The sequence below is a fragment of the Semicossyphus pulcher genome, unplaced genomic scaffold, assembly GCF_022749685.1.
Source record: "Semicossyphus pulcher isolate SPU_LCO1_2020_fin unplaced genomic scaffold, fSemPul1.0.p SCAF_12, whole genome shotgun sequence".
Taxonomy (NCBI): domain Eukaryota; kingdom Metazoa; phylum Chordata; class Actinopteri; order Labriformes; family Labridae; genus Semicossyphus; species Semicossyphus pulcher.
The window spans coordinates 12,329,165-12,351,694 of record NW_027211626.1 but is presented as its reverse complement, the minus strand read 5'-3'; the positions used below and the strand labels follow the sequence as shown (position 1 = coordinate 12,351,694).

General features: G+C 41.0%; 1 protein-coding gene across 1 annotated transcript in view; it reads left to right on the top strand.

Moving 5' to 3' along the window:
* Positions 1 to 22,530, top strand: part of ryr2b (ryanodine receptor 2b (cardiac)) — a 75,557-nt gene that overhangs the window by 25,663 nt on the left and 27,364 nt on the right. The window contains exons 44-74 of the mRNA XM_069659052.1: positions 235 to 338; positions 877 to 1,012; positions 2,237 to 2,423; positions 2,916 to 3,024; positions 4,019 to 4,139; positions 4,359 to 4,528; positions 5,855 to 6,075; positions 6,556 to 6,646; positions 6,753 to 6,893; positions 9,588 to 9,751; positions 9,934 to 10,012; positions 10,179 to 10,268; positions 10,540 to 10,677; positions 10,790 to 10,867; positions 12,688 to 12,760; positions 12,862 to 12,985; positions 13,322 to 13,437; positions 13,821 to 13,885; positions 15,598 to 15,719; positions 15,914 to 15,963; positions 16,154 to 16,214; positions 16,571 to 16,818; positions 18,029 to 18,110; positions 18,277 to 18,407; positions 18,541 to 18,861; positions 18,946 to 19,183; positions 19,411 to 19,498; positions 19,619 to 19,705; positions 20,768 to 20,929; positions 21,113 to 21,175; positions 21,965 to 22,093. Of these exons, the coding sequence (XP_069515153.1) occupies positions 235 to 338; positions 877 to 1,012; positions 2,237 to 2,423; positions 2,916 to 3,024; positions 4,019 to 4,139; positions 4,359 to 4,528; positions 5,855 to 6,075; positions 6,556 to 6,646; positions 6,753 to 6,893; positions 9,588 to 9,751; positions 9,934 to 10,012; positions 10,179 to 10,268; positions 10,540 to 10,677; positions 10,790 to 10,867; positions 12,688 to 12,760; positions 12,862 to 12,985; positions 13,322 to 13,437; positions 13,821 to 13,885; positions 15,598 to 15,719; positions 15,914 to 15,963; positions 16,154 to 16,214; positions 16,571 to 16,818; positions 18,029 to 18,110; positions 18,277 to 18,407; positions 18,541 to 18,861; positions 18,946 to 19,183; positions 19,411 to 19,498; positions 19,619 to 19,705; positions 20,768 to 20,929; positions 21,113 to 21,175; positions 21,965 to 22,093 (3,989 nt within the window). The remainder of the gene's footprint in view (positions 1 to 234; positions 339 to 876; positions 1,013 to 2,236; positions 2,424 to 2,915; positions 3,025 to 4,018; positions 4,140 to 4,358; positions 4,529 to 5,854; positions 6,076 to 6,555; positions 6,647 to 6,752; positions 6,894 to 9,587; positions 9,752 to 9,933; positions 10,013 to 10,178; positions 10,269 to 10,539; positions 10,678 to 10,789; positions 10,868 to 12,687; positions 12,761 to 12,861; positions 12,986 to 13,321; positions 13,438 to 13,820; positions 13,886 to 15,597; positions 15,720 to 15,913; positions 15,964 to 16,153; positions 16,215 to 16,570; positions 16,819 to 18,028; positions 18,111 to 18,276; positions 18,408 to 18,540; positions 18,862 to 18,945; positions 19,184 to 19,410; positions 19,499 to 19,618; positions 19,706 to 20,767; positions 20,930 to 21,112; positions 21,176 to 21,964; positions 22,094 to 22,530) is intronic.

Sequence of the window (22,530 nt, the reverse complement as noted above, 5' to 3'; positions counted from 1 at the left end):
TATGGCAATGAATTTCAAACATGTTACACATAAAGTTTATTTGAGGTAGCTCAATAAGTAAAATCCATTGCATGTTTGTTGAATTGAATTGTGTCTCACTCTCTTTGCTAGGACAACTAGGGATTTAAAAACCTTGTGAGGGCTCTTGTTCCTATAATAAGAAGCCCTAATATGGCATTATGACCAGTTTATGAGTTTATCTTCTGACTGTTTTATGTCCTGTATGTGTCTTAGCTTCACCCTCAATGCGTGGGGCCACTCCTCTGGATGTGGCAGCAGCCTCTGTTATGGATAATAATGAACTGGCATTAGCTCTGAGGGAACCTGACCTAGAGAAGGTAAGAGCAGATTCTCTGCACTTCTCAACAGTAATGCTGATAAAAGCCTCTACTATGTTATGTATACATAGACGAGTACTCTACCCATTACATATTCTGTTGCAGCTTCAATCTTCTTTAACTCACCTGTTTGTTTATGTTTGGGTGTTTAGGTGGCACTGATGCAGACTATAAAGCCTATACTATAAAGACTATTATAAACTCTCTCTGTTTACTCCCATCACCCCTCCTGTGCAGCCCACAAATGCATGTATACTATAAATTTCAGCAATTGTCTATGAATGTAAAACAGTCTATGCACTTGAATAGCTTTATTCCTGCTTATAACACTGGGTTATTTAACAAATATATGTCAGGAAGGAGGTTATATGCAGCAGATACTTACCTTAAATTAAAGGAGGGCAAAGTCTAATTGATATTTATGAATACAGTTTTTTAGAAAGGCATAATGTTAAGACAAAAGAGATCCAACTTGAGGATTCATCTGTCTGTTAGCTGTACCCCATTATTTGTAAACTTTATCTGATCTACTTTCTAGGTTGTTCATTACCTTGCCGACTGCGGTCTCCAGAGCTGTCCGATGCTCGTTGCTAAAGGCTATCCTGACGTTGGGTGGAATCCTGTGGAGGGCGAGCGTTACGTGGATTTTCTACGCTCTGCCGTCTTCTGCAATGGTAACCTGTCAATTATACACATAAAAGCACAGATGACGAAACACTTTAAATGCCAGTAGCTTGCAAAAAAGGGCCACTCAACATGTCTGCTGCTCTGACTGCCCGCAAGGCCGAGGAGTTCCGCTCACCTCCACAGGAGCAGGTTGAATGGCCTGACACGAGAATGTTTAAAGAAACCACAACACAGAGTTTTATACAGTAATCTTCCATGTGCACAATAAAAGAAAAAAACATGAAACATAAAGAATTGCTGGCTCATCATGATGCATAATATAATGACCTGTCTTTAGATCAACATGCTGCCCAGCTGCCACTTCTGTCCCTACAGATCCCTGATGGAAACAGGTTAAAGAAGAATTTCAAATAAGGGTTTTTGGAATTGAGCTTGCAGCTTTAGGTTTACAGGAAGTGATGCATGTGCTGTTTATAATGTTGCTGTCATCCTACATGTCGCTTGTTCCTCTATTATCTTCAAGCACCAGACCGCACACACAGTAGAGCTTGCAAAAAACTAGAAAATGGTGTTATTGAGGATTTCAGACAGGTTACAACTTTTAAAATACTCTACGATTGATTGTATGAAATGGTCAAAGTATAAGAAATGACTTGACTTGATTATATTATTTGACAATTTCTATGCGAGTGGGTCTATGTTATTATTACTTCTATTATCATTTATAACTGTTATCTGTATTACCATATCTTTATTTTATTGCTACATATCTTTACTTTTGACTTGCTGCCGTTTCAGGGTGTTTATGAATTCTCAAACGCGCAACTGCTAGAAAACTATACATGGAGTTAAAAAGGCATGAGAGGTTATATCATTATATGCCCCCAATTAAGTAAGCTCCTTGTGATGGGGGTAATTAAATCTCTGATTCTTCATCTATTGATTTTTCCTACTCTTAAGCAGTACCCAGAAGGCATCAGTTCTGACTGCCCTTGACCTTGAGGGTGTAGACAGTTCAGCCGAACCACATTGGCTTTCCATACCACGTACCTCTCAGTGCCTCTCAGTGATTTCAGCTGTACCCTTCAGCTGTATCTTTTCTATACGCTCTATAAGCTGTTTGTATTTGAGTCTCTATAAATCATTATTTTTTTGTGTATTTATTTTCTGTGCTCAGTTTTAAAACCTTTTTCTTTCAGGGGTTTTCACTGGCAAATTTTCTCCCCCACAATGCACCGATAGTCTTATCTTCTGTGTCCCTTGACCTACAGGTGAGAGTGTTGAGGAGAATGCTTACGTGGTGTTGAGGCTGCTGATCCGTCGGCCTGAGTGTTTCGGCCCTGCCCTGCGAGGTGACGGGGGACATGGTCTCCTTGTGGCCATGGAGGAAGCCATCAGCATCTCGGAGGACCCTTCGATGGATGGACCCTGCACCACGTACCAGTCAAACAGAACTCTGTCAGTATTAGATGTTGAGTACTACAGTAACTTAATCAGCGTCAAGATGCCTGTATAGGGAAAAATATTAATTTTAGTTAATTAATTAGTTTTCTTTTTAACAATTGTATTAGGTGTAAGCCTGTTCAGCACAAAGTAAATTAAGAGTAATAAAAGAGTAATAAAATTTCTTGGCTGAATGCAGCATCTGTGTTCAGCCAATCTACCTTTAGTAAATAGAGGTTAAATAACTTAAATACAAAACTGCAATTTAATGCATCCTCCTGCAATTCTTATTAAGATGTGTTATTCAGGATATACGTGCAGTGGGAGCTGGCCGCCGCTCTGTCTGCATCTCTTTTGATTGTAGCTGCCAGAATTATTTGATTCAAGGAAAGCGTTTCCATTGCTTGGCTAATGGTCTTCTTTATTTAGGGGTAATCAATAATTTGATTCTAAATTTATTTGGGTTCATGACAAACTTATGACCGGTATTATTGTTTCCTGTAACAGAGATGTGGTCCAGGACAACGATGATGACCTTGTTCACATGGGTCACGCCATCATGACCTTCTACTCAGCCCTTATCGACTTGCTTGGCCGCTGTGCTCCTGAGATGCATGTAAGTGTTTTCCCGGTCTTCAGCAAGCTCTTCCACATCGATATCCACTGATTTCTCAAACAAGGAGGCCTAACAAAGAGAAAATAACATTTGTAGAATGTGTCTGGTTCACATGCTGTATGTTTGGACAGAAAACTGAAGCACTGAAATGTGGCAATGAACAGATAAATTGTTTCAATGTCTATGGTAACAGTATTCACCTTATAGAACTCACTACACTCACTCAAATACACTAAATGCATAGAATATTTAAAATACTATCTTCATTACCTACAGTTTGTCATATATGTTGTCACCCGATATTTGAACTGTTGGTCTGCGACGTCCATCAAAGCTCTAACCTTCTTTATTTACGGCATACTGACAGAGTAATTGGCTTAAGCCTGTCAGGATTTGTGTGAGATCCTCAGCAGTAAAACCTCAGACGAGGCCAGCTTGGGGGTTAGCATGCATCTGTGCCTGACTGTCAGCATAAGCGCCTGGAAAAAAGAAAAAGAAGCCTTTTCAAAAGAGTTTTTTTTTTTTCATTTGCTTATTTCAGTGGTATTGAAGTGGGGAAGGCAAAACAAGACAAGGCAATATTTGTGTTGCGTCTGTCAAACACAAAGGCTGGAGAAAATGCTTGACGGAAATCATAAAAATGCATTAAAGGCTTCAGAAGATAATGAAAAAGCAAATGAAATTGTGAAAAAGGACATTTTCAAAAGATGAAATAACAGAACTACAATACAAGACGGAAATATATCAAGAGTCACTAATACAAAAGGATGTTTCACATAACAAATCACTAAACAGTCCTTTTACAGTTTCTTAACTTTGACACAAATTACATTTACCCTGCAAAACGGGCTGAAGATGAAATGTAATGCATGTCCATAACAATATCTGTTCTCTAATTGTATTTGCTGCTGTATCATTATGTAATATGGCCCTCAACAATCCCACGTGAGCTCTTAATGGCCGACCAATTACACTGTTTTGAATTGTTGCGCAGTTGATTCAAGGAGGCAAAGGAGAGGCGATCCGCATCAGGGCCATTCTGAGGTCGCTCATCCCCATCCGGGATCTTGAGGGAGTCGTCAGCATCTCCTTTGAAATCCCTTCAGTGTCTAAAGGTGAAATGAGCCTTTCAGCCAACCGTACATCACTTCAGATTGCACGGAAACTTGGTCTGCCTGCTGTGGCTGCCTATGAAATATTCTTTTAGATCAGAGATTTTTGTGCTTTTCGTTTGACTTTCCTGTCATGTCACCATCATGGGCCTCATTGTCATTGCATATATAGATACAGTTAACTCACAATAAACTGTATATACTTTCCGTTTGTTTATCTAGATGGTCTGGTGGTCGAGCCCGACCTCTCTACAGTTTTCTGTCCAGACCACAAGGCAGCTATGGTTCTGTTCCTGGACCGGGTTTATGGCATTGAGAACCAGAGTTTCCTTCTACACCTTCTGGATGTTGGCTTTCTGCCTGACCTTCAGGCAGCCGTGTCTCTTGATGCTGTGAGAAGAAAAAAATGTATTTTGTTGCCCTCTTCACCTGCTCGCAATACAAAGTGCAGCCTTAAAGGAGTGACCTGTAACTTTGTACCCATTCGAGCTTCATCCTGTCACCAATACAAAAATATCCACTACCTCTCCCTGACCCCAGTCGTTAACTTTTACCATTACTGCCACTATCTTCAACTTGAGCGAGCAACTGCACTGACATATATTATACTTGGCTGTCCCAATTTGCTTCATTATAATGCGTTTAATTCACTAAGATGACTATAAATAAATTGTTTTATTTTCTTAAAGTGTATTATGCTAATTTCAAGTTTCATATTTCACTCTGCTACCTGTGGAGTAGCTTAGCATAATTTACAGTTAAATTTCTTTCTCACACTGGTGCTCTATGCAGGCCCTCATACTACTCATACATACTTTGTGATGTCACAAAGTGCAGCGTGTAGAAAAAACTGTGCAAAACCTAGCGTTCACAGCAGCCTGCAGACTGAGCTGAGAAGCCTGAGGATTACTCCAACATACTTTTAGCTACAGATTTGAAACTTCACCCACATTTAGTATGAACATCCAGCATTGTAACATTATATATATGTCTTAAAATGTAAAACAGCATAATACCCCCTCTTTAAAGTGGTAATCTCGAAGAGCTCAGTGTCGTTCTCTTTGGCGGCACCTATGGCGATAAACGGTAATTGCGGGAGCACACTTCCAGATGTCCAAACAGTGTCGCATGTGTGACGTCCACGGTTAGCTCCGGTTGTAACTCTTGATTTTCCTTTCCTTTTTAGACTGTTTGTCTTCATCTGAGCGTCAAGTTTGTTTCTGTTTCTTTGGATTTTCATTTATTTTTGAAGTTGTATCTGTAGTCATCGATCTTTTCTTTGTTTGTTCAGCCATAGTAGATTACTGTTTACTCGCAACACTTGCAGAGACCGGAAAAGCAGCCGCTCAGCTCCGCCTACCCTCTCTGGCAGACCAACCACTGCTGGATGATGGAAAACATGTCACTAACTGGGCGACGCTTGTGATTTTTCCTGTGAAAGTCGCACCAGACACCCAGTTCAAAATACTGCAAATGCAAAGGCTTTCATCAGTGGGCCATAGGCTCAATCACCATTGTGTTACCTCATTCAGTGATAGATAGTGACTTAACAGACTTAACAGATTTATTTAAATGAAAATCGAGATTATACTTTAACATATTTTTCTAATCTCAACATTGATTACATTTTGAGTTATGTCCCCTTTTTCTTATTGCAACTTCCACTCCATACTTCCAAGGCCAAGTGTCCAAGTGTGACATCTCTCTTTTAATTGCAGGCTGACTTCGGATCCACTGATATGGCCCTGGCCCTCAACAGATACTTATGTACGTCTGTGCTTCCCCTGCTCACCAAATGCTCAGCTCTATTCTGTGCTTTGGAGGACCATGCCTCGCTGGTGGATTCTCTAATTCAGGCAATCTACAACCTCTCCAGGGCTCTGAGCCTGACCAAGGCTCAGAGGGACACTATTGAAGATTGTCTGTTGGCTGTGTGCAGGTAGGGTTTGTAGTTGGCACGGTGAAGCGAGTTTTCTCTCCACTTGGTTATAACTGGAAAGAGTTGTTACTTTTTCTGTCTTCTGGTCGGTTTAATTATTTCATTTTTGCAGTATTGCTTCCGATATCCGCCAACCTCACTGTCTTTTTATTCTGTTTGACCAAATCACACGTCGGGAAGAGAAATGACAAACAGAAACACATCACATTAGCTAATGCAGAGACATCAGTTAATTTGTAATCTAACTCATTACATTTAATGAATCACTTTAAAGCCTGTTTTCTTCCCCCAATTCAGTTTTAATTTAACAAATTCAATCAAAATGTTAAATTCATTAACATCTTGCCCGTGGCATCTACCCAATTATTCGTCATTCTTCTGCGAGATGATAATCACTCATAACGTTCATGCATGTGTCAGTAGATGGATGTGGTGTGTATCTGCTCCTGTGACTAATTCTGCACTCATTGGTGTCCTCAGTGAACTCCAACCGTCTATGATGCAGCCTCTTCTTCGACGGCTCGTCTTCGATGTTCCCCAGCTCACAGACTACAGCAAGATGCCGCTAAAGGTGGATTCACAAATTGCAGTATACTACAGAGTATTTAAAAATGTATTGGAACACCAAGTTAAAAAGATGAATTGTATTGACTTTGGCCTTTACTTTCATGTACCAGCTCTTGACCTGTCACTATGAGCAGAGGTGGAAGTACTACTCGCTAACTGGAGGGCAGGGGGATCAGAGTTCTGCCTCTGAGGAGGAGCTCCACCTGTCGAGAAAGTTGTTCTGGGGCGTCTTTAAGGCCTTGGTGAAAAAGGTAAGCCATATCGAGGTGTCAACAACATTTTAAAAAATATTTTTGTGAAGCACCAAGAAAGTTGCTGGCTTTTGATAAATGTTTTATTTTTTGATGCTGTGATCCTAACGCTGATTAAAAGCCCCTTTTCTTTTCCGCGCCTCCTCAAAGTTCATTTCAGGGAAAACAGCAAAATGCATATTTGATTTTCTTCTTTAGTGTACTTCTAAAAGAGGAGACGTGGAGGAAGATATAACACACTTGAGATTAGGAATTAATTTTTCATATCTTAGTGTGAGACCTTCCCTCCACACAGGGTTGTTGGAAATGTGGGACATAAGCAAGAACCGAATCTTTTTCTCAGTTCACTAGAGGTGTCAAAAATATGCTGGTGCACACTTTTGACACTTACTTGAATGATTCAAAACATGAAAACATCAAAGAGTTCATAAGGTTGTTCCATTCCCACTTGTGGCCCTCATCAAACATCCTCAGAGCCCACAGTCAGCGCTGTGCAGAATTGTGCAGGGAAAAGATATAACATAGTATAACTTACTGTGCTGTTGCTTCGGGGCACAGTATTTTATTTGAACTATTTATTTTACTTTACTTATTGTTAATTGGTAACAATTGAAAAAAAAACCATCACTATAGAAATATATATATATTTTTAATAAATAGTAGTAGTAGTAGTAGTAGTAGTAGTTTAAAATAGTGTAGAAAAACGAAGGAACAAAATGTCATACCAGGTGAACTTGTGTTGTAGGATACAATATATGCACCATTAGTTTGTTACCATTGGTATCCTACACTGATTTAAAGCTCCTGTGAGGAGTTTTTCGCTGGTTATGAAACAAGCTGAAAATAATTCTGATTACTCTACATGACCTGCAAAAGCAAACCAGACCATCAATGACAAGATAGATTATTTCTGTATAGTTATTTTTAATGCCTGAAACTGCTGGCGGGGGGGTAGGTGTCAGACAAAGCAATTTACTGCACACTGCCTTTATCTACATTTTCCAGAACCAAAATTTAAAGTGAGTGATACATATGACTGTTAAAGAAAGCAAGATGACATTTTTTGTTAAAATCCACCACTTAAGCATGTACAGGACAAAATCAGCAAAGAGATAAGTGGTACGGCTTTGTCCACAGGGGGCGCCAAAATCAACACAAACCGAAAGTTCCTCACAGGAGCTTTAACATACACTTACAGATGTTAAGCAGGTTATTGTTTGCTTCCTGCAATATCTCAATTTCTTAAAGGGGCCATATCTTATAAATGGATGTTCTCATATTTTGGGTGTTTATTGTTCACAGCGAATAAGTGAAAACTGCTTAATTCTGTTTTTTTTCGAGAATTACATTTTTATAAAGGACGCCTTTGAAATGGGCCGTTCAGAACAGCTGCAGATTTCTACGTAGAACCTTGCTTTAGTTGAAATCGACCAATCATCATTCACCGTCGTTCACCTCAGGCTGCCTTCTTGCACTAGCTTGTAGTCAAGTCCTGAATGGTAACATTTCAACTTACTGTTCCGATACCTCCCGGCGATTTTGGCTCGTACATATAAGGCCGAATAACCGATCCTAGGGCAGCCATGTTTTCCAGAACTTTGGAGTGACGGGGCAGTGTGTCAGCTCCCCCACGTGGGGGAGGGGCTACGCGGTAACTCCAAATACTGTCAGGCAGTCGTGGCTAAGGTCTGACGGAGAAGGAGAAGGAGAGGCTCCAAAAAATAATGGAATTAAAATATGTATACAATTTTTTAAATGAAACGAGCGTTATCAACGTGATTTAAGAACACATTAGAATAATAGAAAATTGATTGCATAGCTACAATATGTCAACTTTAAATAGTATGTAAAAGACAGATTCTTTGAATGAAGTTAAGAATTATAAGATTTCATTCAACAAAGGATTTCTTAACCAGTTAAAAAAAAGTTTTTTACATGGCAGCTTTTGTGTTTTGGAAAGATTTAATTCAGAGAGTATTTTCGCAACAGTAAATTGTGCTTGTGTACAAAATAATTAAATCCAATGGCTAACCGAATGTCAATAAAATAAGCTGGTTTCCTTCCTGCATGCTTCTCTGTTTGTGAAATTCAGAGCCATGCACGCAGTAGGAAAACTCACATATTGTCCCTCATCCTTGTAAATATTATCAAATTGTGGAGTTGCATTGCCAGTTCTGCAATTGGATGTCAGCTTTCCCAGATTTAGTAAACCAGCTTCTTATAAATGGAGGTTTTGAGTGTAACCAGGTCTGGCAGTGCGTATAATAAACTCTATCTAAAATGTATTGCCATGATTTGTCACATATTCTCATTTGTGCGCTGTGTCTTGTAAATCCGAGGTGGTTGGGCACTTTGTCTTTTGTTTTTGTGTCATGCACACGATCATCATATAAACATAATACTGGTGGTGATGCATTATGTCCAAATTCTACCAACAATGTCTGAGAAAACACACTGACAGTGACCTTTTTTATATGCTTATTTCACAGCTGTTGTTACTGGACTGTTTGAGGAAAGAGACAAATTGATCTTTGAAATCAATAAATACAAACATTGTTCTCGCTGTATTTCGTGCTCTTATTATTTGTCTTGTTTTCCCAGACTCTATCATTTCATCCAAGCTGTCTCTGTTTTTTCTTCCCTAACTCCAACAATTTTCTGCTACCCCCCTTTCCCTTTTCTCTAACTCTACAGCCCTATGAGCCTCAGTTGTTTCGACTTTGTGTCCAATGTCTGGCTGCCGTGGCAAAGGCCCTGCCTCCCGACCATATGGACTCAAGCTGCACGTCTCATACTGAGAGAAAAGCCTCCATGGACACAGACGGACACTTTGACCCACAGCCTGTTGATACCTCAAAGTCAGTCACAGACCAGGGATATTTATGAATAATGGGCAGATAATCACAGTTTTAGAAAAGTGTTATCTGTAATACTAATTAGAGATGTGTACATATTAACATTTATTTCAAGGCCATGATATTTTTCCTCGTGTTTATGTGCCATAGAGCTAAATGATGTGTAACTTTTCTCCCTTCACTAGCATGTCGCTGCCAGAGAAACTGGAGTTTGTAGTCAATAAGTATGCAGAGCACACTCACGAGAAGTGGTCACTGGACAAGGTAATATCACAGTGATTATTCCTCACATCTAAAAGGCCTATTAAAGTTCACAGAGTAGATTTGAGCTTCAGGAGGAAACCAATAAAAACCACATCTGACTGGTTGAGTTGTTGATGTCTGCATATTTTCTAACGTGTGATTTTTTTCTCCGTGTTTTCTCCGTCAGTTCGCCAATGGCTGGGTTCATGGGGAGCAGCTCTGTGAGAACACGAAGGTTCACCCTCTCCTCAAGCCATACAGGGCTCTGGCTGAGAAGGTAGACTGAGAAGGAGATTTTATTGTGTGTGTTTGAATGTACGCCCAAAAGAAAGCAGTGAACTGACAAATCCCAGAGCCCCTTGCATAATAAATGTGGTGTATGTAATATAAAAGATTAAAATTCCTTGTTCCGTGGTCCTCAGTGTATGGATCGGGCAGCGCTTCTTTACAGGTTTTTGAAGTCAAAACAGTTGAGGCATGTTTTTTCTCCTCGGCTGTTCTGTGATGAGCGAATAAATTCAATTTCTCTATTTTTCTGACTTTTTTAGGAGAAGGAGGGATACCGCTGGGCCATTAAGGAGACAGTAAAGAGCATGCTGGCCTTTGGATGGACAATAGAGAGGACTAAAGAAGGAGATGCATTTGGTACACATACCTGTTCGCGCAGAGTCTCTCAGTCTGGACAGGTATGTGTTGACTTTGCCTCTCAGCACTTAATAAAACGTATCTAATTCAAAACTGAACTTCTCCGCTACTGGAGTTAAAAAACATTCTGTCTTGTTTTGTTGTCCGTCTAAGCTGTCATTTGAAGGAGCATCAACGTTCAGCCCCAAACCTTTGGACATGACGAGCATCACCTTATCATGGGACCAGTGTGTAAGCAGTTGCATTTTTTTTGTCTGTTCAATACACCATTAAATGAGGTAAACTTTGGTTCTACTTTAGAACTTGCACCTGTCTGTAGAGCTGTCAACATATAATTGGCCCTTCATTAAGCCCCTCCCTTGAACGGCCACTGTGCAATCCTACGTTAGCAACCGTAACTAGGCGCGGGAGGCCTGTTAAGCTTTCACAAGAAGGAAAAATGCTGAGACGTGTTCATATAGAGTCTGCAAGTCCGACAGCACATATCCTGAATAGATATCCAGATATCCACATGGATAAAAAGTTGTGGAAGACAGTCAACTGATCTCCGACTGCGATCCTGTCTGGCCTTCATTACCACCACCGCTGATATCGACACAGCCTTCATTTACCACCCCTTGGTTTGTGCCATTGTTGTTGGGCTTTCCTGCTGTGCCTTTAGGAGATCCAGTGTCTGGATCATGCCCGCAGTTTGAAAAATGAAAAAGTGGGATCATTTAGTTTTGCTAGCAATGGGCTAAAACGTTGTAGATAATGAAAGCGATAGGACGTCATAACAAAGCATTAGCTTAAAATAAAACAACAGTTTGACTCACCCCGCTGTGCAAGAACATTGTTGTTCCTGTATATGATTGTCACTAACATGACGTGGGGTGTCTGACACTTGCATTGGGATCGCTGAGCTTTTGCCTCAATTTTTATGTCCTCTTTATTCTCAACACTCCGCTGACACATTATATTCTGTTCAAATCCGTATTGTGTTACTTTCTGTCTACTTCTCTTTGATATTTGGGAACTATTTTCCCAGAAATTTGCTATTATTTCCCTTGGGACATCTCTCACTGTTGTAGCTGAAAACGCCATAATATTTACACACAGTGCGAAAGCTTGACAGGCGTAGTAACAGTAACCAAGGGGGATGGGACTTAGCGAAGGGTCGACTTACATAATTGTTTTAACAATTAAAAGTTGCCTTGAGGTTGCCCCACCTCATCTGCTGTATTTAATAATATGAGATGCACTTGAATGCCTCAGTGTGTGCTGCAGTTCCACAGAACATCACACATGCTGCATAGTAAAAGGCAAACATCATCATTTCAACAGCACATAGCTTCCATGTAACACATGGACACACATATATATATGCACCCTGTGACAGCAGGAGCATATTGACCCCATGGCCAACATCACACATTACCTGTTCGTATTGAGAATATGATATGGTGATGATGGTTATAGCGGTTCGGCCTGCTCATCTAACAGACCTGAATCATCTAACAGATGGTAAGAGCTGGTACTCTGCGTATACAATGTGCTGGTGGACTATTTTATGTGTCTGCCCGATAATAGAGTGCTGATTATTGGAGGGACAGCTATCTTTGAAGCCTGTACCAGACAAGCAATCTGTACAGTTCCTTCTATCAGACTGTTATGCCTTATTTTATAATTCCCTCTCACATTGAATGGTAAAATAGTAGCATGAACTTGAGCTGAACTCCACAGACCATTAGTCTGTGTAAAAAAAACCTCCCAAAAAACACCCTCTGTTGTTGCTGCTTTGCTAAAACTGGGTGCAGGACATATTTTCCTTTGACACGTTGTCCTTCAGAAAAGTGTTTTTCTTCTTGGAGAAGAGGACCTGCACTCTCCTCTTGATTCTTAAGAACACTACCTGCAGCTTTCAAAGTGAGTGAGAGGAGCTGATGTGATTGGCCGTTGTTTAACCCCTCACATCTACCTGCGGTCATAAAATGTGTAAAAACAAGTCTGGCAAACTTTGCCAGAAAGTTAAAAATATATTTTACTACTTTCTTTTGTTTTCATACCCGTAGGCGATGGCTGAACAGTTGGCTGAAAACTACCACAATGCCTGGGCTAAGAGGAAGAAATTAGAACTAAGTAAAGGTACAATACCATCGTGTCAACAACTGTCAGAAGTCCAATTCTGTCACTGTGCACAGAATAACTAACACAGTTGCAATGTATTGACCTATCTCTGTCCTCAGGAGGGGGTGGCCGTTCGATGCTTGTACCCTATGATACCCTAACTGCTACAGAGAAAACCAAGTTTAGAGAAAGAGCCCAGGATGTCCTTAAGTTTCTTCAGCTTAATGGCTACACGGTGTGGAGGTGAGCATAAAATGAGCCTATGATTGCAAAAGGGCAATTTGATACAGTGTGTACGAGTTGGGTAGCAAATGAGTTCCATTTTCATGTCAGCGCAATCATAAAATTACATACCCCTCTTTTCTCTTTTTTTCCCCTTCAGCTTTAAATACATGTCACAACCTGAAATAGAGCACAACCAGTGAATAATAATTTCACTGCTTCTTTTCTTAAAACTCTTACAATGAAATTCAGTGCATAAAACACACGGTCCAGTTTATACAGTATTTAAGGCTACAGCTTCCTCTCTTTTCAAAGAGTAGTGTTTTTTATGCCTGTTCGATTTCACTCCCAATACAGGGATCGAAAGACGGTGGAGTCGGACTTTCCAGCTGTATCCAACTGCTTTGGCTACACTCTTCTTCAGCGGCTGCTGTCTAACACTGAGGACGCCCAGGAGCACATGTTGGAGCTGGGTAACGTTATGGTGTTAATGATTGGAAAGGCCAAATAATAATAAAAGACGTGAAATTACCTTTACATTATGCATCCCAAATGAATGGGCACACTATAACCCTGATGCTGTAAGATTTTTCACTCAGCCTTGTAAATGGCCTCAACGCTTTATTTTATGAATAACGAGCAGCTCTCTTGAGTCTACATTAAGCGATTCTGTGTCAAGATAGTTTGGATTTACACCATCGCAAAATAGTTCAGACCAGGCCTTGGTATGTGAACCTGTCTTACATAAAAGCACTTCTATTATTTATCTTTTTCTATTTTGTAAATTCTATGATGTTAGTTTTAGTCTGTGGTTGCATGGGATTCAGTGTTTTATTGTTTTTTCTTTTCTTTCCAGAGGTGATGCAAGCCAGAGGACAGATGTCTAAAGGCGAGAGAGCCCCCAGTGCATTTTTTTCCAAGGTCTGCCTCTGATCAATACATATCACAACACAGTGGGAATCCACTCCTTGATATGAAATCTCTAACATTGATGGAGCTCCCTTCCATTTTAATTTTTCCAATGCTATTTGCTTTCCTCTCCTTAGCCTTTTTTCATTTACGTATTCTAATCAGTTTTGTTAGATGGTTGCCGTGGGCAACCCCTCTAAGTAAAACCCTGTGTGGCAGCGTAATTTATTTAACCATTTTGGAAATTCACGTGGGCGTGTCGATTGCCATCAGGACATTGATTAAAGCTTCCCACACAGTTCTGCCTCCAAGGAGCCAGCGAGTGAAAGGGGCTTATTCCTCATTGATGGGACCCCCTGAGTCAGACCCAGTCAGCCACGACTGTGAACAGTCATGCCTCAGATCTCTACATCCCTCACCCCTCTGTAGACCTCACACTCACACAACCGCCATGTCTCTGTTTGTAGGTCTGTCTGTCTGTCCACTTGTCTGTCAGTGACTTGCCAGTGCTTCATAAGACGAGCTAATGGAGTGCGAAACATTTAACCTCTTTGCACTGCAGGTCACTGTTGGGTCCATCAACAGAACTCAAGTTAATCAGACAGGCACTGCCGCAAACCAAGAAGAAAATTCAGCTTATGACCTCAAGGCTTTTAAATCGCCTTAAGGGCTGAAAGAACATGTTTAAGAAAGAAATGAAATACAAGAAATATAAAGTTATTTATGTACGCAATGAAGCAGCCATGAAAAATGTGTTAAATTATAATTCTCTCAGCGAGTATGGCACAGAATATATAATGTTTTGAAACAGAATACTATTTATTTATTTTTATCAAACTTTAAAGCTGATCAGGGGAAGTGTTAGAGTACCAATCAGCGATAACATTATGACCACCTGCCTTATATTGTGTAGGTCCCCCTTGTGCCGCCAAAACAGCCCTGACCTGTCGAGGCATGGACTCCACCAGACCTCTGAAGGTGTGCTGAGGTATCCGGCACCAAGATGTTAGCAGCAGATCCTTTAAGTCCTGTCATTTGTGAGGTGGGGCCTCCATGGATCTTGTTTGTTCCAGCACATCCAACAGATGCTCGACTGGATTGAGATCTAGGGAATTTGTCAGCCAAGTCGACACCTTGAAATCGTTGCTGTGTTCCTCAAACTATACCTGAACCATTTTTGCAGTGTAGTAGGGCATGTTATCCTGCTGAAAGAGGCCATTAGGGAATATTGTTTCCATGAAGGGGTGTACTTGGTCTGCAACAATGTTTAGGTAGGTGGTACGTGTCGGTAGTAACATCCACATGAAGGGCAGGACCCAAGGTTTCCCAGCAGAACATTGCCTAAAGCATCACACTGCCTCCACCGGCTTGCCTTCTTCCCGTAGTGCCTTCCTTGGACAACTTTTGGTAGACGGGAAACACCCCACATGATCTGCAGTTTTGGAGATGCTGTGACCTGGTTGTGTAGTCGTCACAGTTTCGCCCTTGTCAAAGTCGCTCACATCCTTTCGCTTGCCCATTTTTCCAGCTTTCAACACATTAGCTTTGTGAACAAAATTTTCACTCGCTACCTAACATATCCCACCTCCTGACAGGTGCTATTGTAACGAGTTTATCAATGTTATTCACTTCACATGTCTGTGGTCATAATGTTATGGCTGATCGGTGTATATGTGTAATACATGTTGACTTTTATTTTCATTACCTTTTACTCCATTGGACAGGTGATCCTTCCTCTGTTGGAGCAATATGTGAAGAGCCAGCGTCTATATTTCCTTTCTACTTCTTTCTGCTCAAGTGGTAATAGAAGCCATGCCTCAAAAAGAGAAAAAGAGATGATTGCAAGGTATGTGTCAGCCCAAACCAAACATTCATTATGTTGATTACAGCAGCAGTATTTGAAAATGTTTCAAATGCTCTCGCACATTGTGTTCTTGCCTCATTGTTCCGTGCTGCTATTCTCCCGATTTTCATGTCCTGTTATTAGTTTTCCTCTCTCCTCTCCTCATTACTTCACTTGTCTTTTCTCCTCACATCCAGCCTCTTTTGTAAGCTTGCAGCTCTAGTGAGACACAGGATATCACTGTTCGGTAAGAATGGTGTGCTTCCTCAGAAACTAATACGCTCCACGTGTTCTCTTGGTTTTGGCTTCCTCGGTTTGCTTTTTGTTCACTATTCTGTCTTTCTAACATTTTTCATGTGTTCATAACAATTCCTCATGTGTATATGCACGATCTCTAGTAGCGTATTTTTTTGTCTTTTTTTTTTGTCTTTTCCCAGGAAACGAAGCTTCACAAGTTGCAAGCTGCCTCCATGTTCTGGCTCAAGCTCTGGATGCTAGGTAGCTAGATGGCACCGCAGTCACACTCTGCCCCAATCAATGTTTTTTGCTCTGCCTGCGGTCACATCAGTGTCACACAGCCATATCTGAGGATGAGGCGACTGGTGTAATTGAGGCACAGATACACTGATGCTATCTAATTGTGGTTGATATCACTTTTACTCCCAGGGGACAATGCCTCTGAAGCATGACGCTAAAAGTAGAGTCTTGTCTCTGCAGAGATTGATTTCATTTGGATTTGTCTGGTGGTTAAATTAGAAGCTGATTTATTTCACTTAACTTGTTTTATAATAGCTCGCTAAAAGGATTCACATTCACTGAGAAATGTGACATTTTCGTCCTGCCTTTAACCCTAGGACGTTGATGAATTCAGCCCCAGAGTCCATCCAAGCGTCCCTGCATTCATTCTTCGAGGCAGCTGCTGCTGATCTGGAGATGACAGTGGAAAACCTCTCCGTGACCTTGGTCTGTTTGCCTCAGAGTAGGAGCCAGCAGGCTAGAGGAGTGGCCAAGGTTCTCAGCTACACAACCTCCGTTCTTGTCCCGACCCTCACTTCCCTCTTCCAACATTTTGGCATCCAAAACTACGGCGTGGACCTCCTGGGTAAGAGCTACCTTGATGAAAGCCATTTAAATATTTTTTTATGACTCATGTAAGGCCGGAGATTTATTTATTCATTTAACCTTTATTTAACCAGGAAGTCCCTTGAGATAAAATCTCTTTTCCGAGGGAGACCTAGCCAAGACAGCATCCTAGTTACAGTTCCAATAAAGATAAAACAATAACAAACAAGAAATACAATCATCAAATACACAAGGAAAGGACTTAGACCGGCTCAAATGAAGCAGTTACATTTTTCAGAAACATGGACTGTAAACATGGCTTTAAATTGTTCCAAGGGGACTAGATTTTCAAGGTGTAGTTTGCTCCGCAGATTGTTCCAAGTCCAGGCAGCAAAGCAGGAGGTTACGATTATGTCAATTCTCTGATCGCGGCACGAACAGTGACAACATTTTCCTCCATGCACGGATGTTACGGTCCCGCACTTGTTACCATTTAGTTTTGCAGTTTTCCACATCAACTTCTAAGATAAAACGTATCTGTCTTGTCTGGCACTGACACATCGTACAGATGTGGATACTTGGTTTATCAGCTTGTCTTCAAAACTTTCTGCCATTGTTGTCCCTGCTGCTGTGTTGACTCTCTCACATCTCCTCTGCGTCTACACTACCCCTACTGGTCATGTGCATACTGCATCTTGCGTTTCCAGTATTGTTTATTTTTGAGTACGTGCAACACTGACGCTCGAAGCAGACACAGAGAGAGCCATCATGCGCACGCAAACTAGTAGTTAACAGCAAATATATCTCTGGCTTAAGACTCCAAAATGCAACCCAGTTAACACAGTTATAAATAAAGCAAGTTCACATGACATTCTGTATAACCTACAATAGTAATTCTAAACTGCCACCACATGTTTTCAGCAGTCTGGTTCATTTCCCTCTGTACGCTCTGGAGCTGGATGAACAGCTGGTATCCACACCTCTGAAATCACTAAGGGACACCCTCCCCTACACTTCCTACCTTCCTCATCTTTGAAATCAGCTCTCATTAAGCGTCTCAGTCACGGCCACAGAGCAACAGGAGCATATTGTCACCCTCACTAATATCCTGACCTCCTAGGAATCATTTATTACCTCAGTAAGCGGCTGGCCAGCTAGTCCATGTCTCTGTGATTGTATGCCATGAACTGCCCTACTCGATGTCCTGGAGACCTCATAAGGATCTCACCTTTTTTGACTTGTCTTTCCAGTGGGGAGCATCCAGGTATCCTGTTACAGGATCCTCAACAGCCTCTACTCTCTTGGCACCAGTAGCAGCATCTACATGGAAGGGTACTGCCTTTATTGCAGAGTGATTTCAGAGTTTGTGATGATAAAAATGTCTTTATTTAATGTCTATACTTTTATTAAATCTTATCTCTTTAGATTTACATACTTAAAGAGTTTGATAAGGCTTTGACAGTTAGTCCCATGTACGTCATAACACATCTCCATGCAGGCAGAGGCCAGCGGCAGGCGCTTGTCTTGCAGCCCTGACTGGGACTTTCCCTGTATGCTTCCTGGAGCCTTCCTTTAATCAAAACAACCCCTACTCCATTTACAACACTACGAGTGCTACTGAGAGAGAAGGTAATAAAAAACCATTCCATGCACACTGAGATTTATCCATTTTCGTCAGTTTAATCTTTGGCCTTTAACTCTGACACTCACATCTTAACCTTTCACTCTTCTCAGCTTCATTTTCCATATCTATGTCTTTTAGACCTGGGGCTGCCCGATCAGGTGGAGGACATGTGTCCCCTCCTGCCTTCTCTTGATCAGGCCCTTGGGGAGGTGGAGGAGTTGGCAGGCGCTGGTGCTGGAGCTCGCCAGGCTCCCTACATCCATGTCACCGAGGTCACCTTGCCCATGCTGTGCAGCTACATGTCCCTTTGGTGGTGCTGGGGCCCTGAGGGGAAACCAGACAGCCTAATCTGCACCGCTGTCACTCCTCAGCATGCTAGTGACCTACTTGGACTCATACTCCTTATTATCCACAACCATTTGGGTGCTAGCCAGGGTGACTGGATGAAACAGCTGGCAGGTATTATGGTCATGCCCGGTACTGATGTTTTTATTACACATCAGTTATTCCTTTCATTCTCTCAACAGCTGCCACGTATTTCAGTTTTTTCTCAGCCAATCACATGCAAAGCTCGCACTGAGCTGTTGAAGAGCCACTTCCTGCCACTGATGGAGAAGCTGAGGAAGAGGGCCGAGTGTGTGCTGCTGGAGGAGGAGCAGATGAAAGCAGAGGGGTGCGATGCCTCTGAAGCAGAGCTGCAGATACAGGAGAAGTTCGCCATGTTGGTGCGAGACCTCTATGCCTTCTATCCTCTCCTCATCCCATTTGTGGATTCTAATCGGTAAGCCATGCTCCCAATGAGTATAGATGTGGAGGAGTGAGAGGCCAAAAGCTTCAGGAGTCATATCCTATTAACCTTAGCCTACCACTAGCTTTCATCCAGCCACTGTCGTTCTTCTTCAGTCGCACAGTTACTGGTTTGTGTTTGTTATTTCCGGCATATGTTAAGCATTACAGGAGTAAATACTGCAATTTTAATGTGATGTGTTTTGGTCTGTCTTGTCTCAGTGCCAGCTGGCTGAACGAGTCAAACTCCGATGCCGAGCAGCTGTTCAGCATGGTGGCAGAGGTCTTCATATTCTGGGCCAAATCTCATGTGAGGGTGACACATAACTGTCTTTTTTATTTATACTTTTGATGTTGATTCTATCCAAATGATTATTGTACCCCATAAAACATTAACATGATTTTTCTTCATCTATGTTTTCTACCACAGAATTTCAAATGGGAGGAGCAGAATTATGTGGTCCAAAATGAGATCAACAACTTGGCTTTCTTGGTCAACAAAGACAAAATGTCCAAGGTCAGACATATTTCTACATTTTATCTTGTGAAAGAAGGCTGGTACTAATGTGGAAAAGCTATATCTCTTTACATTACAGGTCCATTTTAATAGAATAGAAAGCTTTATTGTCATTGTATTAAATACAGTGAGATTGCGAATACCACTCCAGTTCGTGCTTTGAAATTTTTGATACTTCGATACTTTTTGATACCATGTGTTTCAAAATGATACAATCTGTTATTTTTCCATTCAATGGTACCGAAGCTTTGAACAAAAACCTAACAGAGAGAGAGAGAGGGAGAGACATGGTCGAGTGACAGTTGCAGTTGCGCTCAACACAACAAACACCGTCACCTGCAGCTGTCAGCAACGACAAACAAGAATGCTCTCGTTTAGTAAAGTCTGTTTGGCGCCACTCCAGTCCGTGTTTTGAAAGAAAAACAATTAAAGCACTGTAAGGTTATCAAAACTTTTGACACTTCGATACTTTTTGATACCAATCTGTTATTTTTCCATTCAATGGTACTGGTAGCGTCGAACAGGACAGTAGACAGACAACGCAGGGGGAGAGGGGGGAGAGGGGGGAGAGAGAGACTTACTCACTCACTCACTGCGTAATTATTGACACCCAAAAACAGCAGAATTGAAGAAGAAATGAGAACATACAAATAAAGGGTAGATACAGACACAACTAAACACTATGTTTGTGATTTTTGAGAGGGTAGGCTATAATTTACTATGGGTCTAAACAATTTCGAATAATGATACATCATTTTAGGGGAAAATCCTGCTCATTATGCCTTTCATTGCTGTTAACAGTCAAATGAGCTGGTTTTGTGTTCAGTGACTTTTTCTGTAGCAGAAAAAATTAAAAACACGATTACCCATTTTTTTGTTCGTAGGACTTTATTTTTGTTGCCGCGGTATTGAAAGAGGTATCGATTATCATTTTAATTTTACTAGTATCGTATCGATGTTTAAAATGTTGGCATCGTGACAAACCGAATTCATCGTAGCTCTATTGTAATCACAAAACAGTTGGCGCAGTCACTGAAATCTCAAAGATGTTTGTTTTTTCAGGTGGACCATGAGAAAAGGAGGATAAAGAGGAAGGGGGATCGTTATTCCACGCACACCTCCCTCATAGTGGCTTCCATGAAGAGGCTGCTCCCTGTGGGACTCAGGGTTTGTTTTCATAGCAACCCGAGTCTTATTGTGTTGGCAAAGAAGGGCTTCACTCAGGTCAGCTGGAAATGTGGGCAATACCAGCGTTATTGTCGTTCCTTTATGATGACAAAGGCAGAGTGTGATGAGTGTATATCTGTGATTATCTGCTCTGTGGTGTTATCTAAGTAAAGGTGAGATAGAGGTAAGATATCTCTGTGGTATATATATTTAATGTTTGCCATTATTTGCCCTCCACAGAAGAACACAGAAGATGAGATTCGAGAGCGGGTTTTCAATTGCCTCATACATCTTCATAGTCAGGTGAGCCTGTTGCTGCTTTTCCTGCAGTTTCTTTCAGTACTTAACTCAAGAAAATACTTAACGATGTTGACTGACAAGGTTAGTGGAATTCTTCTATATGTCTGCATTTGACAAGAAAAAGCATTTATACTGTAGGTCTAAATAGTTTTGTACTATCTTTTCTACAAGCTGCAGACACTCTACACACTTCTTCAGTATGCAGACGAATATGCAGTCAATGAACCGAAGAATGCTCTATTAGTCTGTAAAATCAGTGATTCATTGTTCAGCAGACACAACAGTCTGACATACTCACAATATTGTCTGCATGCTGCATTTGTTTATTTATGAGTCAGTGATCAAAATGTGTATTCATAAGTCAGTGATGGAAAAAAAAATCCTAATTTCTGCTTCGTCATTTGCATAAAGACATTTTTTAAACATAGATTATTTTTTGCTTTGCCCTTTCTCCATCCTAAATGAGTTGTTTTTGTTTTCAGAGGAACAGTCAGCAGTTCATCTTTGTTGTTGTTTCAAGCACTGAAATGAAAGGCAATAGGGAAAACTCTATTCATGGTGACAACTCGACTGTTTGATAATGTTATCAGCCTACTCATTCTCTCTGTAATGTGTTTTGTTGAGTTAAAAGTGCTTTCTGTGAGCTGCTAATTTCTTTTTTCGCACCACCATAAACCTTATTTCCCTGGACTGCGACCTTTCCCGTCGCCTTTCTAAAAATATCCTTAATTGATCGGTTGAAACACGAGCAACAAAAGGAAGTAGCTGTGACATTCTTTTTTCTTGTTACAGATGTTAAACAGCTCGAGGCAGGAGAACCTTTGCGCAGAACACCCACGCCAGCTCGGGGCCATCGCTGATGTCCAAAAGACTGTTGACAGGATTTTGGATATAGCTCGAGTCCTCTATTACCTGGACCAGGTGAACTTTCCAAGGAGCTCTCCTATGTGGGCCTCTTTTAGAATATAATTTACATGCCATAGAAGGAAAAGCACAGGGTCTAAATAATAAGTAATATGACGGAACTACTTTTCGCTGCTTTGGTTTTAGTGCGTGCTGGCTCACTGTTACACTCATATGTCTTACTGGAACAGAACAAATCTTTCTTTCTAAAGATAATGGGTATAAGTTTGTATTTCTTACGGAAGCTAGAGAGAGTTTTGATTTATTATCTCAGCAGCTCAGATGGGTTTTTACAGTTTCTACAGTGTTGCATGTGTGAAGTCCACCGTTGGCTCCGGTTGTTCCTTTTTAGACTGTTTGCCTTCATCTGAGCGTCTTTGGATTTTCACTTATTTTTGAAGTTGTATCTGTAGTCATTGATCTTTACTTTGTTTTTTCAGCCATAGTAGATTACT